This window comes from Salmo salar, chromosome ssa17 (genome assembly GCF_905237065.1).
Source record: "Salmo salar chromosome ssa17, Ssal_v3.1, whole genome shotgun sequence".
Lineage (NCBI taxonomy): Eukaryota > Metazoa > Chordata > Actinopteri > Salmoniformes > Salmonidae > Salmo > Salmo salar.
This window is the reverse complement of record NC_059458.1, coordinates 13,600,001-13,617,357: the sequence shown is the minus strand read 5'-3', so window position 1 is coordinate 13,617,357 and position 17,357 is coordinate 13,600,001. Positions and strand designations below refer to the sequence as shown.

The 17,357-nt window shown below is 44.1% G+C and overlaps 1 protein-coding gene across 1 annotated transcript in view; it reads right to left on the bottom strand.

The window, feature by feature from the left end:
• Positions 1-11,925: 11,925 nt before the first annotated feature.
• The window catches only part of LOC106575189 (zinc finger protein GLI2), a 73,663-nt gene continuing 68,231 nt past the window's right edge, over positions 11,926-17,357 (bottom strand). Inside the window, exons 12-14 of the mRNA XM_014151515.2 lie at positions 17,161-17,357; positions 15,631-16,000; positions 11,926-15,503 (exon numbers count right to left, since the gene is read on the bottom strand). The exon at positions 17,161-17,357 is cut by the window's right edge and continues 67 nt beyond it. Of these exons, the coding sequence (XP_014006990.2) occupies positions 13,138-15,503; positions 15,631-16,000; positions 17,161-17,357 (2,933 nt within the window). The 3' untranslated portion in view covers positions 11,926-13,137. The remainder of the gene's footprint in view (positions 15,504-15,630; positions 16,001-17,160) is intronic.

The window sequence follows — 17,357 nt, the reverse complement described above, 5'->3', positions numbered from 1 at the left end:
GCCTGGTCCCATGGTGTTTATACTTGCGTACTATTATTTATACAGATGAATGTGGTGCCTTCATGCATTTGGAAATTGCTCCCAAGGATGAACCAGACTTGTGGAGGTCTACAGTTTTTAGGTCTTGGCTGATTTATTTTGATTTTCCCATGATGTCAAGCAAAGAGGCACTGAGTTTGAAGGTAGGCTTTGAAATACATCCACAGGTACACCTCCAATTGACTCAAATTATGTAAATTAGCCTATCAGAAGCTTCTAAAGCCATGACATCATTTTCTGGAATTTTCCAAGCTGTTTAAAGGCACAGTCAACTTAGTTTATGTAAACTTCTGACCCACTGGAATTGTGATACAGTGAAATAATCTGTCTGTTAACAATTGTTGGGAAAATTACTTAAAGTAGATGTACTAACCGACTTGCCAAAACTATAGTTTGTTAACAAGAAATTTGTGAAGTGGTTGAAAAACGAGTTTTAATGACTCCAACCTAAGTGTATGTAAACTTCCGACTTCAACTGTACGTACTAAATCGGTATAAAATAAGTACAGCAGCGGGGGCTGCTGAGGGGAGGACGGCTCATAATAATGGCTGGAATGGAGTCAATGGACTAACATCAACAAACCAATGGAGTACAGATATGGACAATTCAGTAATTCCAGATATCAAGACGCTTTATGCTGTTGCGAATACTATGTTGAATACATCCCACTGTGCACATGGTTGAATCAATGTTGTTTCCACGTCATTTCAATGAAATAACGTTGAGCCAACATGGAATATATGTTGAATTGACGGCTGTGCCCAGTGGGAATGAAGCAAAATCCAGGCTATCTTTCTCAAGGTTTGTAATGAGTCCTTATGATAGTGACCATCATCATATGGGATGTAAGACAATCACTCTCTGGAGGCCAAGGGAAACGGGTGCTCTTGAAGGTGGACTCGTCCTAACAAACCAGAATGGCGCGGGGGCCCTAGATAGCTGTCAAGTCCCCCAACAACCCCCACCCAGACATTAATGCAAATTATGGCCTGATTATTTAACTTTAGAGGCTTGATCTGTCCTTTTTATTACAATTATCATCAGTCGGGGGGCTGCGTTCCTTCATCACAAAATAAACATCATCGATCATCCTTGTGGTGATTAGCCGGTGACAGGCATCGGGCTCTGGCTGCTTTGCATAACTGGGTTCTAATGCCGGGCAGTCCGGACGAGGGGTGAGGGGTGGAGAGAGCGAAAGAAGGACTATTTTTCATAGCCATGATTTTAGATATTGTCTGTCTGCAGATGCTTTATGTGAGGTTAATACTGTGCTGATAATCAGACAGAAGAAAAAGGGAGTGGGTTTTCTTTGGCGAGAGAGGCGATGTGGTGAGAGGATAGGAGAGCAGAGGAAAGGGGTTAAGAGAGGACGGAGAGGAGAGGGGGAGAGGAGACCAGCTCGCTCTCTGTAGCAGCATTACATCATCATGTCCTCTTGCCCAACTCCAGTCCTGCTTTCCCAGCCAAAGCATGCGCTGCTCAGCCGCTGTAGCCCTGTTAAGTCCTTCCAGCAAGGCTAGAAGGAGCCATACAACATGCCTGGTGCCTCAGCCAAGTTACTTTACATCAGGCTGTCTAATTGCTGTGGAAAATGATGTTGCATTTTCCTGCTTATTGAAAAGGCGTGTTAATAGCCACAGTGATTTATAAACTGAGAATGACTGCAGGTTTTCTTCCAAAAAAAATTGGAAAATAATCATGTTTTGGAGCCTTTTTACTTGGTAGATTTTGGCAGGCATGGTTAATTTTCTCGCTAGGAAAACCATTAGCATGTGTTACTGTGGAGTTATTGCATCAGTCTGTAAATCAATGATATCAGTAGCCTAGTCACTGTTAAAATCCTTTTCACAAATAAGATCATTTTCTTCATGGAGACATAAACTGTATCTATTTTCAATGGCTACAATAGTTTTAACTCTACTTTAAACAGTATAGTCTTTGCCACTGGAAGAACACAATCCCATCACAGACAGACATGCACTTTCACCCTATGTAGCCTTAGCTACAGTACACTTTTGTTTTGAAATTCTGGGTTGAGATGAAGTTCCCTTCAGGAGAACCTGTCTTCTCAGACCGCAACGGAATGCAATCTTCAAACCAGCTGTTCTATGTGAAGATGTAGAAATATATTATTCATGTTTGAACCAAACCACCGTTACGTTGTTGACCTCGTGTGCCATGCAGATCAAAGAGGGATGCTTCCTGTTTGGGTCTTCGCTCTCTGAGTGAACAAGTCAGAGTTCTGGGGAGGTTTGCTCCGTTATGGGGTAAGTGGGTATGTTCTGGGAGAGATTGTCTTGACAGCTTCATGGTTAAGAAATTCTGTGTCTCAACTGCATTCCCAGTCAAACCTTTGTTATTTCACCTTCTCAAGCCAGCACTAGATGTAGAAAACAATGTACTCAACAGAACTTATATTGTATGGCAGATGTAGGTTTTATGAAACTTATTCTATTGAGGCCTTATGAAACATCCCTTTCAATATAGATTTGTTCATGAAAAAGTAAGAACATTCAAACAAATCCATGCAAAAGGTGCCCAAGTACACAGAAGTGAAATCCTCTTATCTTGATTGGAAGTATCTGAAATTAAAATGATTTTGTATCAGTTCTGCTCATTGAAATAGTTCCATAGTAACGGTCTCAGAGCCTTGTTACTACTGTGTCCTTGCTCATCACAGTCCAGGGACAATCACACCATCAAGGGCATTATCCCTGGCCCTTCCCTGCTAGTGATACACACTACCACCATCCTGGCCCAATAAACATCACACTGGATACCCTTTTAGTTGAATGCTGAACCTGACAGTAACAGCAAAACCTCCGCTTTTAGCACTTGAAAGGTGTTCATCATTTTAGGTGGGAAAACATCGCCGGCATGAGGCATCACTTGACATCCTGGGTAGTGCAGGGCGAGAGAGGGAGGGAGAGTGTGACCACGGTTAAAGCACCTCTAGCATCTCTAGCCCAGTCCCAATGCAGTGATGCTCAGTAGTGATCAGCTGTTGGACTCTAATATCCAGGCCCTTAGTAGCATTTCAGGAAAGTTCCGGGCTGAGACGGCGAGAAAGGGATGGAAGGGATGGGATTGATGGAGCGTGTTAAAACTCTGCAGATAGCGGGGTCTATGGGAGTCAGGAAGCCAGGGTTGTGGCAGCAGCAGAGGGGGGTCAGGAATGCCACCTTGCTGTTCACAGGACTTCCAGGTCTCCCCTCTCTGGGGCTTCAGGAAGCACTCATTAAAAAACCCTAGCCTGGCTCCAGGTTCACCACACTGCCCCCTCATCCTCTCCTCTCGATTTTGAACGAATACTAAATGGGACATTCCATCGCCCACATCAATAAATTGCTACGCATCAAAATACCACTGATACCTATTTTTGTGTCTAAACTTTCAAGGTAATGAGCATCACAATTGTTTTCCAAACACCTTATTGTGTGGTATTTCTCTCATAAACAATAAATATGACAAATTCCCTTAAACAGATGGTAGGCTATTGAAAGACAGATGCTATTTTGCATAGCAACACATCATGAATATGTATGATATATTAGTTTATGACACTGATGGCCTCGTAACCGATTGGATAAGCCTTCTCAACTGTTTTGGAAATACTAGGATACATATCCGGGATTATACCGATAAACATTATTTAAAATTGTGCTGTGATGTTTGTGCTGCAATATTTTGTTAAAATTTGCTGTGATGTTTTTTCTTTGTCAAAATTAAACCCAACACTGCTTTTGTTGGAAAAGCGTATTGTCATATTCTATCACATTTGATTTATAAGAATGTTCAAAACTAAAATACTCATTTCCTTTCCATTCTATGTTCTCATTTCCATCACGTGATTAACACGGACAACAACTTCACTTGACACCCCCTGCGTACTTTAACACTTTCTCCCCGCCCCTATTGTCTAGGATTTATGATGAATTGGTACCCCTAAAACCGCTGCATTTAAGCTGCAGAGCAGAGAGAAGAGAAAGCCTCCACTCCTTGACAGACTGTTGTGTAAGTAGGTGGGTCACAGGTGAAAGAGCATGCTTTTGGGCTGTTGGTGTGGGACCAAGCTGGACACTGTCGGGCCTCTGCTTAGCGCAAAGACAATTTTACCCTCTAATAACCTGTCCTTTCTTGCATTCGTGAACTACTCACCGCAATTTTAAAAGCCTATTTCTTCTACCAGTCATTTTCTTTCAAATTCATGAAGTGAGATTAAAAAGTACACGCTGCAGGAGAAATGAACTTTTATTGGGACGCAGGGCTGGTGTTTCTGTGTGTTGAGGAGGAGGTGGACTTTCTGTATGAGGGCGCCTACTGCTTAGCCTCCTCTGCTTGGATAGGGGCTGTCTGCCACCAGAGTTCTGCTGAGCTGCTCAGAGCATCACAACTGGGACTTGGTGTTGTTGAACCTGCATCTGGAATCTATTTCCAGTAAATCTTCAAAACCACGCCATCTGATTTGACATTCCCCACAAAGCTTTACAACATGACTGCGTGACAGAGGTGCTCACCAGTGGTGGGAAAAAGTACCCAATTGTCATACTTGAGTAAAAGTAAAGATACCTTCATAGAAAATGACTCAAGTAAAAGTGAAAGTCATCCAGAGAAATACTACTTGAGTACAAGTCTAAAGTATTTGGTTTTAAATATACTTAAGTATCAAAAGTAAATGTAATTGCAAAAATATACTTAAGTATCAAAAGCAAAAGTAAAAGTGTAAATCATTTCAAATGGCTTATAATAAGCAAATCAGACAGATTTTTTTTTTAAATATATATATTTTTTATATATGGATAGCCAGGGGCACACTACAACATGCAGACATCATTTATAAACTAAGCATTTGTGTTTAGTGAGTCTGCCAGATCAGTCAGTAGGGATGACCAGAGATGTTCTCTTGATAAGTGAGTGAATTTGACCATTTTCCTGTCCTGCTAAGCATTGAAAATGTACTTTTGGCTATCAGAGAAAATGTATGGAGTAAAAAGTACATTCTTCTTTTTAGGAATATAGTGGAGTAAAAGTAGTCCAAAATATAAAGTACAAATACCTAAAAAACCACTTATGTAGTACTATAAAGTATTTTTACTTAAGTACTTTACACCACTGGTGCTCACAGTACGCATAAGATTGAACTCACACACACACACCCACGCACAAACACACACACACGACCGTACAGTATTGGTAGGTATACACATTCAAACACGTATAAAATACAAGTTTGCAGCTATTTAAATCCATTAACTTGGCCATTTTATAAGACTTTATCATGAATAAGACACCAGCTTTTGAAGTGAGTGACTCCCTCTCCCTCACTCCCTCTCCCTCACTCCCTCTCCCTCACTAACTCAGCCAGTGGGTGCCTTTCTTTCCCACTCCACTCTGACCTTTCAGCAGAGGGAGATTATGCAGGGAGCATTGTTAATATTCACCAGGTACAGAGACATGGCCCTTGACGTCCTACTCTTCCTAGCCCTTCTCCTCCTATTGGCTGTGTGGTGGTCCTATTGTAATGAGCGGATCAGAAGTCAGGAAGTCAGTAGGACATCACCATGAGTTATTAATATATTATTAATTCTCCTTATAAACCACCTCAGAAGGGTTTATGACTCCCAGGTTGCTGCACCGCTCACCTCAGTGCTGCAGGAGAATAATATTCAAGGAGATCTTTCTATCTCTTTGGACTGTCTAAAACATGGATCATCAACTAGATTCAGCCGCGGGCCAATTTTTTTCTTGAGAGGAGGGTCCGGGGGCCAGAACTCCATTTATCATATTTTATCATATTTGACTAAAACATAATCATTTCAAACCTTGCTTACATTTATTTACGAGCACATACATGTACAGTTGAAGTCGGAAGTTTACATACACTTAGGTTGGAGTCATTAAAACTCATTTTTCAATCACTCCACACATTTCTATAGTTTTGGCAAGTTGGTTAGGATATCTACTTTGTGCATGACACAAGTAATTTTTCCAACAATTGTTTACAGACTATTTCACTTATAATTCACTGTATGACAATTCCAGTGGGTCAGAAGTTTACATACACTAAGTTGACTGTGCCTTTAAACAGCTTGGAAAATTCCAGAAAAGGATGCCATGGCTTTAGAAGCTTCTGATAGGCTAACATGGAACCCAAACCGGCTGCGCGTGTGCGTCATCGTGCATAAATGTATTTTTTCCCCCCACACCAAACGCGATCACGACACGCAGGTTAAAATATCAAAACAAACTCTGAACCAATTATATTAATTTGGGGACAGGTCGAAAAGCATTAAACATTTATGGCAATTTAGCTAGCTAGCTTGCACTTGCTAGCTAATTTGTCCTATTAAGCTGGCTTGCGCTAGCTAATTTGTCCTAGGATATAAACATTGAGTTGTTATTTTACCTGAAATGCACAAGGTCCTCTACCCCACTAATTAGTCCACACATAAAACGGTCAACCGAATCGTTTCTAGTCATCTCTCCTCCTTCCAGGCTTTTTCTTCTCTTGACTTTATATTGCGATTGTCAACTTTCATAAATTAGGTGCATTACCACCACCGACCTATTTCGTCTTTCAGTCACCCACGTGGGTATAACCAATAAGGAGATGGCACGTGGGTACCTGCTTCTATAAACCAATGAGGAGATGGGAGAGGCAGGACTTGCAGCGCGATCTGCGTCAGAAATAGAACTCACTTCTATTATAGCCCTTGGCAACTCAGATGCTCGTTGGCGCGCGCGAGCAGTGTGGGTGCAATTATTGAATAATATAGATTTCTACATTTATTTTGCAATGCGAGCGCATGCGACGCTAGTGGTGTAGTCAGCCTGTAATTGACATCATTTGAGTCAATTGGAGGTGTACCTGTGGATGTATTTCAAGGCCTACCTTCAAACTCAGTGCCTCAGGAAGGAGATGCGTTCTGTCTCCTGGAGATGAACGTACTTTGGTGCGAAAAGTGCAAATTAATCACAGAACAACAGGAAAGGACCTTGTGAAGATGCTGGAGGAAACGGGTACAAAAGTATCTATATCCACAGTAAAACAAGTCCTATATCGACATAACCTGAAAGGCCGCTCAGCAAAGAAGAAGCCACTGCTCCAAAACCGCCATAAAGAAGCCAGACTATGGTTTGCAACTGCACATGGGGACAAAGATCGTACTTTTTGGAGAAATGTCCTCTGGTCTGATGAAACAAAAATAGAACTGTTTGGTCATAATGACCATCGTTATGTTTGGAGAAAAAATGGGGACGCTTGCAAGCCGAAGAACACCATCCCAACTGTGAAACAAGGAGGTGGCAGCATCATGTTGTGGGGGGGCTTTGCTGCAGGAGGGACTGGTGCACTTCACAAAATAGATGGTACCATGAGGGAGGAAAATTATGTCGATATTTTGAAGCAACATCTCAAGACATCAGACAGGAAGTTAAAGCTTGGTCGCAAATGGGTCTTCCAAATGGACAATGACCCCAAGCATACTTCCAAAGTTGTGGCAAAATGGCTTAAGGACAGCAAAGTCAACATATTGGAGTGGCCATCACAAAGCCCTGACCTCAATCCTATAGACAATTTGTGGGCAGAACTGAAAAGGCGTGTGTGAGCAAGGAGGCCGATAAACCTGACTCAGTTACACCAGCTCTGACAGGAGTAATGGATCATAATTCATCCAAATTATTGTGGGAAGCTTGTGGAAGGCTACCTGAAACCTTTGACCCAAGTTAAACAATTTAAAGGCAATGCTACCAAATACTAATTGAGTGTATGTAAACTTCTGACCCAATGGGAATGTGATGAAAGAAATAAAAGCTGAAATAAATCATTCTCTCAACTATTATTCTGACATTTCACATTCTTAAAATAAAGTGGTGATCCTAACTGACCTAAGACAGGGAATTTTTACTAGGATTAAATGTCAGAAATTGTGAAAAACGGAGTTTAAAAGTATTTGGCTAAGGTGTATGTAAAATTCTGACTTCAACTGTACGTCTCAATTATGCTTGGGAATACTTTGGAACATATTTCCAAAATTGAAATCACTTTGAGTGGATTTGCTGGTGTTTTTACAGTCTTATGTCCAACAATAAAACATATCAACTTTTTTGTTATTGCTCAGAAAACATTTGACGAGTTGGGGAACCCTGCTCTAAAACACATCTAGTGTTTGACTCCAAGACAGTGCTCACTTCACATTGAACCACCATAGCTTCCTATTTCATTTCTTATTTCTCTTCATTTCTATTTATTTTCTTTATTATAAATATATATATATAATATATATATTTTTATTTATTTTTATTTTTTATTAAACATTTATGTTGATTACTGTTAGCTAGAGCATACAAGTTAAGCATTTCACGTTAACTGTGCATTTGACAATAAAACTTAGCACTAAAATATATATTCATGTGCTGTTTTGACTATTCCTGTAATGTGGTTGTTTAACCATCACTGAGATCATATAATGACCAGGGATATCAAGGAGACATGGTGTCACTCCAAGCCAATGCTAGTTGTTGGGTTGAATGGTGTCTCTGACCGATGGACAATTCTGATTAAATGAATGATTGAAGTGTTGCTGGTCCAATGAGCACCAGATCCACCCTGTCAGTCAAAGAAAATCTACTTTGTCACAAAGGAGATGGTGAAGGAGACTGCATGTCCTCTAACCCCCCCCCCCCCTCCACTTACACTCCCTTGTGCTGCTTATCAAACACCACATTACACCATTCAATCCCCAGCCATGCATTATCACACATATTATTACATATTACACGCTAACAAGGCCGAATCTTCCCCACAAATAGCCCCACAGCCTTAGTTCCTGCTTGTGATGTCATCCTTGATGGATCATGCATGAAAATCCCTGATAGGGCATTCATTTTTATAAAAATAATATCAAGCCGGGCCTCTTTGCCACTGAAAGACAACGTTCATTTATGAATCAATTTCAGTTCCCATGCGGCCAGTCAAACAGTGAGCAACACTGTCGTCGTGTAGACTGGCAGCCCATATATAAAATGTGCTGTTCCATCTGAGCAGGCATGGGACAATCGCATTTCAAACACAATCAGTTCCCTAATAAGGACCAGCCCAGGCACTGCTACATCCTATATGCAGGGAAAACCATCATCTCCCCCTCATCTCCTCCCCCTCTCCTCCTCATCGGGGGTGCTTGTGCTGACAACTTTGTGGTTGCTCGCTCTCTCTCTCTCTCTCTCTATTTCTGACAGAAGCCCCTGACACCACTTTGGGAGAGGAGAGCTTTGGTATTGTGCTATATCTAATTAACAACATCCAGGAGATGTAGGAGAGGCACTTCAAGTGTGTTGGCCCGGGTGTGTCTCATGCAGCAAACACTCTTCACTCTGGAAGTTAAATGAGAGCGAGCATCAGCAGAGTGGGGGGGGGGCTGGCTGCCCCTCTTGGAAGCTCTCACGGGGGCCTGGTGAGAACGGAGAGACCCTCAGATCTCCGGCAGATCACTAACAGACATGTGTAGGCCCCTCCGCAGGGGGAAGTGTGTGTGTGTGTGTGTTGAGGCTGATCTGATGCACCACCGTGGATGGTGATGTTCTGACTAGGGGACACAGGATGAAAGCCTTCTCTGACGAAGGTCAAGGGTGCTGCAGAAGACAAACTAGGTGTTCAGAATTTTTATCAGGCAGGGCTGGTTTAGGAAACTGTCACTGCACCATTTTACTGAGGTTAAAATGACAAATCATTACATACAAAATCTTTTGCAATGCTTCATTTGTTGAATAATCAAATGCAATTGTTGTTCTATTCAATGACCCAAAGATGGTTGTTTTAGACCCCATGCTGAGCGTTGTAAGGACTTAACCCTGTGTGGTAATTAGGGGGCCCTGCCTGCCTGCTGCCTGTAAACGAGCCAGCCTGGATCTGCTTGCTTGGTTAATTGATTGATTTTCCAGCATGGCGCTTGCAGCTCTTTGCCCTGCTCTCATTGCTCATCCAATCAGTCAAGAGCCTGTTCCAGAGGACAGCAGCGCTATATTAAAGCATCATTAGTACTGTGCTCCTCTCCTGGGCCTGTGGCTCAGTGCACTGCTCTAGCACTAGTCCCATGTCCCACTGGATGGAGATGGTGTATCTCGGTTGTCTTTCATACCTGTGGATGTTGCCAGTGTATCATTTGAGTTGTCCCAGGTCCAGTGGTTAGCAGCGGTGGAGACCAGTCCAGACCAGTGCCAGTGTTAGTCAGCATGCAGCTGCCCCGCTGTGCCGTGTGCCAGACTGTCTGTGGCTGATGTCTGTGGGCAGCTGTATGAAGAGTCGTGTGTGTGTGTGTTCTGAATACCTTGTCACTCACAAGGAGAACCTGTAAATCACATTCCTCTCCCCTTGGGGACTGAAGAATGCAGGATATGCTGTAAAATGCATACCTCGAAAGCCCTTTTAATTCACAACAGATGTGTCTGCTTTACTGCAGGGTTTAGAGGGACATGCTTTCCTTTGAGGGCCCTGTGATGAGAAAGGGTTGAAAATGACCTCGGCTAATAATATCACTGAGGACTGAGGACTTACTGAGGACTTACTGCACTGTTGGTTACTGTTTCTGTGACTGAGAACCCAACTGGTACTTGTGGACATGGAGCTAGTGTTAGGGTTAGGGGGGTTGTGGTTGAGGCTTAGGGTTGAACCGGTATGTGGACATGAAGCTAGCGTTAGGGTTGCTAGGTATGAGGTTAAGGCCTGTAATAAACCTGGGTTCTTTTAAAACATCTCTAGATTTCTAAGGACCAAAGTTTTTCCCCACCCTCAATGTCTGCCTAATATAGACGATGTGTTTGTAGTCTATACATACTGCACAAGTCAGTACATCTCACAATTATCATCCTATTAGATCTACCAATACATTGAGGTGTTGCTAATTTATGACTAACCCCTTTACTGATACGATTTCATATCCTCAGGCTATTTTCTCTCTTTCATTTCTTAGAGAATAAGGAATTCCAGTGGCAAAATCTCTTAAAAACCTCAGATCAAACGTATTCTCGGCTGAATTAGCTGTCAGAATAAAATAATTTGTTCCTCAGCGCTAACACTCTGCTTGACGCTTTGTCCCTCCCTGGACCTCTTTCTCTTTCTCTCTCTCTCTCTCTCTCTCTCTCTCTCTCTCTCTCCCCAACTGGTGTGTTTTATGTGGTTTCAACAGGCATTTCCTTTGGGCCAATCTTTCAATGCTAATGTTGGACTACACACAGGCTAACTTTTTAAACTGCTCTGTATGCACTCTGTGCTTTTACAAGTGTGCCCTTTCTCATTTGTTTCTGGAGTGAAACTAGCATTGTGTCCAGGCCAACATTACAAGCAGGGGCAAGACGGGGTCAGAAGAACCTATTTCAAAGCCTCCGTAATCACCCTGAAAGATAGCCGGTGTCTTTATAAATGTCTGATATGATAGGATACGATGTGGAGGAAAAATGCTTTGTTGGCAGCAAGGAAAGAGAGAGAGAACTTGTGTGGCTTCAAAGAAGAAAGTTTTTCTCCTGAATTATTTAAGCAATCAACACTCATATACTTCTAAGATTAAAGGAGATTAAAGGAGATTAAAGGAGAGGTTAATAAAGAACAGTTCAACTCTCTGATGTACTGGCTACTGTGTATTGTGTCTACTGTCTCCATGTTCAGTTTTGAACCAAGGAGTGGGAAATACAACAACGTACCATTTATATTGTGGGGGGGATATCTGTACTTTCCTTTTCTAGTAAAGTGTAATATGAATTTACAGGCCAATTTGAATTCAATCGGCCTGGTACTGTATATTAGAGACCTGAAACAACGCAACCTAATTTCAAACATGTCATATTCCATGACAAAAAACACTCATGGTTTGAAATAACTCACCAGACAGCAATTCTGTAAAAAAAACAAAAAACAATATTGTATTTCATAAAAATGTACAAAAGATATATACATATCCATCACAACAGAGTTGCATGGAAGTATACAAAAAAACTTTGATTCCTAATACTCTATGATATCTTAGTATCCTCGTCATCATCAAGGGCTGCACTGGAGAAAATGACATTTGACACTGAAAAGGAGGATCCTTTTTCCCTTTTCGATTTTTCCTAATTCATCACCAAGCGTTAATGGCAATGTTATCACACCCAGAATATGTATCATATCAAGTATTTGCATATTCTTTTGAAATTGTTGCTTAATTCCAGTCACAACTTATCCCCGACACTGAGACGTCACTGTTCATCTCAAAAGTCCAACTCAACCAAACAGACAAATAAGACAATGGCTCATATCGAAGACACTGTATGGAAATAGACCTGACATGACTAAATAGATTAGAAAAAGATTTATTCTGACTCTATTGAATTATTTAATAATTTTTCTCCCATATTGTTTTTTTTTATAGCAATTTCACTGACAGAATGTTTTTTAATGAGTTTCAAATAAGATCTGAAAGAAAGAATCAAATCACTTTAGATCAAGTCATTTACACTATTTACATATACGTGTGTCTTTAAGATCGGAAAATCCCAAATTGGTATCATACAGAAGGACCTGGTTGCGTTTCAACGTGAACTGTGTCATATGCTTGTCTTACATATTCTGCGGCATAGCCAGGCACTTGGTAAACTTGTTTTACTGCAGAACTGTATACTATCTCATGTACAACATTAACAGAATTGTGCTGTGGATTACATTATACTTACTTACTCATCTAAGGCAAAATATGGCTTCTCAATCGATATGAAATCGCCATATTAGCTTCATAATGACAGGATAATACAATAAGTAGCACAAACATAGTGGTGGTGGTGGTGTTTTAGCATGAAGTCTTCAGAATCTCATACATTCCTTAGTCTCTGGTGGTCATCAAAGTTCTCCAATGAGGTGCTTAGTGTTCAATCACATGGTCAGGAGGACCTCTGCAACAATGTTAACTAGTAGGTTCCCCTCTTGTCATTCACACAGTCAGTTTAAACTCTTGGTCTTAGAGCTTGGGTTACAATAGGTCATTTCTTTTAACACACGTCCTGGTCCAAATACACCAAGGTAGGTACCCTGGTTTTACCTGTGTCTGCCTTCAGTGTATTTGGGATCGTCCTTATGACATCATGTTGAGGAACTTGTTCTCTTCTGCAAGCGCGGTGAGCAGGGAGCTCATATCGCCGATGGCCATGTTGCTGCCCCCTGCAGGGAGGGGCAGGGAGGGCAGGGTGACAGAGTTCTGGGGGGTGGTGAGTCTCGAGGAGGTCTGGGACAGACTCTGGAGGATACTGGGGCTGATGGTGCCTGACATCAGGCTGGAGTGGTCCCCGTCATCCAGCATGGTGTCAAAGTCAATCTGGGGCTCCTCTGTACTGGAGACCTGGTTGCTTACTCCCGGTGAGGTCATGGCGGTCTCAGTGCTGTCTGAGGGACATTGAAGAACGTCCACTACTGATGATGTCATCATCTGCATGTTGACATTTCCGTTTGGCTCAAACACGTGTATCTGTCCTGTGTAGAGCATAACATTGCTGTCTGTGTTGTTGCCATTGCTGCAGTGATTGCCAATTGAGTTTTGCCGCTGCATTGTCATTGACCCTGAATGCTGTCTGCTTAGAGACTTAGGTTCTGTGGGCGGTCTTGGCTGGAGGAGTATTTGAACTCCATTTTGGATGGGATGCTGAACCTGGGACACTATATTATAGCTCTGTGAGATCATCCGCGAAGAATTCACACCGCTATCCTTAAATGTGACTTGAGACGATTGACTCCCCCCTGGCTGCGCCCTCAGCCGGCTGTTCTGCGTGTCTACAGTGTGCACTGTCTGTTGTTGTTTACTGTTTTGGCTCAACATACCCAGAGTGCCACCAACTGCCATACTACTACAGGAGGACCGCTGGTTAGCGTTAGCATCGCTAGGACCAAGACCCTGGTTAAACCCATACCCGAGACTCACTGGTTCATTGAGGTTAGCATTAGCGGGCTGCTGTTGCTGTAGGCTCTGTTGCTGGACACAGCTCAGCCTGGAGTCATCCTTATGCTGCTCTATGTTTCTCCCCTGATGTGCTGCGTGAGCCAGGTTGTGGATAATCTGTGCAATGTGTTGGTTGGAGTTAAGATTCTGATTCTGGAACGAGACAAAGTTCTGTTTCTGTTGGACCATGGCGAGGTTTGGGTTGCTTCGACCGAACGGCAGCTGTTGACTTGGGTTGTGAAGAGCTTCCACAGTACCTGAGCTGACCTCGTTCCACTGCACCGGCATGGTGCTCGTCTTACTGGGTAAGGAGGGGAAAGACTGCTGCGGATGGCCTGGGCTGTGGGCACAGAAGAGGGGCATGGTTTGTGGTGCAGACGAGGGGTTCATATTCATATTGGTGTCCACCACAGCCATCCTTTGCTGGTGGTAAAACGGCTGTTGCTGCTGGGGGTTAGGGTTTATTGTGTTTCCATGGAAACCACATTGTGCTTGTCGGTTGTACCCGTTGGCACAGTCTGACTCTCCAGATCCGCCCTGACAGGCGATGTAGTGAACGACGTCATCAGGAAGTACCATCATCTCCTCCTCACTGTTGTTGCGACTACCGCTCATGTCGCCGGCCATGGTCTCCATGGCCACGTTCTCAGAGATGCTGGGCGGCCGGGGGCAGTAAGGGTATCGCTGCAGACTGCCGTCGGAGCGCGGCTGGTGGCTCTGGGGCGCCAGGTGGCGCCGCTCGGCTGCAGACAGGGCCTGGTTGGGCTGGGAGGCATGTGGGTGGAGGTTCTGCATGTTGCCCATGCTGTTGTAGCGCTGCACCTGAGACTGATGGGACAGCGGGTCCAGCGATGGCGGTCGGGGGACGGGGTCGCTAGCCCGACGGGGAATGTTGGACGGAGCTTCGTGGGGCATCATGCTGCGGCCGTTATAGCCTCCCATATCGCCGCTGCAGCGCCTGAGAACACCACTGGGGGCAATGGGGTTGAAGGAGGAGTAACCAGACGATGAGTCTCCCTGGGAAGCATCCCTGTAGAGGGCCAAGGGGGTCTTCAGACTCATCCTCTCCATGTTGGGTAGAGGTGTGGGTGGGGCTCCGCCTGTAGCCGCCGCATATTTAGCCTTGAGGTGGTAGTGCTGGGCGGGGGTGAGGCTGAGGTGACTGGGCAGCCCTCCCCCTCCTCCACCACCTCCACACTGGCTAGCGTCACTGGACCTCCGGGACAGGTCTGTAGAGATGGGGTCGTAGGAGCCGGTGGAGCTGATGTTGTTGTGGCGGTGGCCACTGAACGTGGAGGCGTCGCTGGAGCGGCGGCTGTAGTGGCAGGGGGAGATGCCAGAGGAGCGCCGGCTGATGTAGGCAGAGGAGACGGTGCTGGTGGTGCTGTCCCTGCGCTCCATCAGATGGTCCAGCTGGTTCAGGACAGTCACCTTACTGGAACACAGCTCACTGAGGCTGAGGAACGATCCAGGCCCACCACCAATATTTCCTCTCTCCAGAAGGGACCCTGAAGAGAAGAAAAATGGATTTCACACAGGGGAAATATAGTCTGAGTAGTTTTCTGAATGTACTGAATACTCAAAAAGGATAATTATGAAAACACTGGTTACTTCTTTCTTTTTATGCTCACTCACCGCTTGCTGGTATGGGCGGTAGCTTGGTGTTCTGGACTGGAGGAGATGGATGATGATTGGCCCACTGGCAGGAGTCCCCCACCGTCTTCAGTTTCTCCTTCTTCAGGTGTTCTAGTCTGTGGATGTGGCTGGGGCCTAGGTGCTGACGTAGGTGGAGGCCCACCCCACCCCCTGCTGTCCCAGACCAGAGGCCAGAGAAGGAGGAGTCCATGAGGGGCCCTGAGGGGTCGTCCAGCCCAGTCAGGTCCCCCATGCTTCCCCCGCTGCTGTGGAGGGCCATCTCTACTCCACTGTCATGGTTGGTGGAACTGCCAAGTGGCGACGGCTCGCTGCTACATGACGACTGACCACCAGGGCTGGACTGATACATCTAGAGAGAGAGAGAGAGATGGAGAGGGAGGGAAGGAAGGAGCGGGAGGGAAGGAGAGAGACACAACATGTTTATAAACTATCTAAAAAGGAAAGGGATCAGCATCTAACGAAGAGAAAGTAGAACAGTGATAACATAACAACATAAGGAGATGTACAGCGAATCATGCAAGTTCTTTTCTCCACAACTTTAATTGTAAATAACGAGTGTTGGTCGGGGTGGCTACAGATTACAGCTCCCTTAAGACCGTCTGTGAATTAGAAATGGGAGAGATGAAAGGATGCTTGAGTACATGCTAAGCCAGCATATGGGGCTATGAATCTATGTCTCTCTGGGTTGTTGGGCTCCCCAGTCCCTCTTTATGGTGTACAGTATGTGGCCCTAAAATTCTGTAATAACTATTATACACATTTTTGGACTGTGTTCCTTACTGGCTGTGGCTTGTCATACAGCAGTAGTACATGATGATAAAATGATGAGAGATATTATGAAAGATATTCTGTATTGAACTGAAGCTCAAACTGAAGCTGTGCTCACCTTAGTAATGTCTGTCCTTAAGGAAAAGTTCAAAGAGAAGAGAAATGGAAAGGAAATGTGCAGAGAGTGTTAAATAGGAAGGATAAAGGTTTGTTAGGTAAGATTTGCATGCCATTGTTAGTAGGGGCTCAGACTGAGAAAGTAGAAGGGCATTATCTGACTGCAAAAATCTATAAAGTGGCTAAACCATAGATTGGAAGGCACACATTTTTTATTTAACAAAGCAAGTCAGTTAAGAACAAATTCTTATTTACAATAACGTCCTAGGAACAGTGGGTTAACTGCCTTTTTCAGGGGCAGAATGACAGCTTTTTACCTTGGCGGCTTGGGGATTCGATCTAGCAACCTTTCGGTTACTGGCCCAACACTCTAACCACTAGGCTACCTGCTGCCCCCATATGGTAAACATAACCGTATGGTAAACTAAAAACTGTCTGTGTTTGCTGAATTATATTTCCACTTCTACTCCAAATTATCTCTCATTGGATGATAGGCTGCAACACCAAATTATGTCTCATTGGATGATAGGCTGCAACCCCAAATGATCTCTCATCGGATGATAGGCTGCAACCCCAAATGATCTCTCATCGGATGATAGGCTGCAACACCAGATGATCTCTTACCACAGAGTTCTCCGTCTTGATAGACGTGACCTGCAGGTAGTCCTCCGTGCCTCTCGAGGTGCTGTCCATCTTCTCCTCCATGCCCCGGCCTGTCTCGTTCTCTCCATTCTCTTTGGGTGGCATGGGTCTGCTGGGCGGCAGGTCGCTGCGCTGTTTCTTTGTGACGTGGGCCTCTGGTCCATGGACTGTCTTCACGT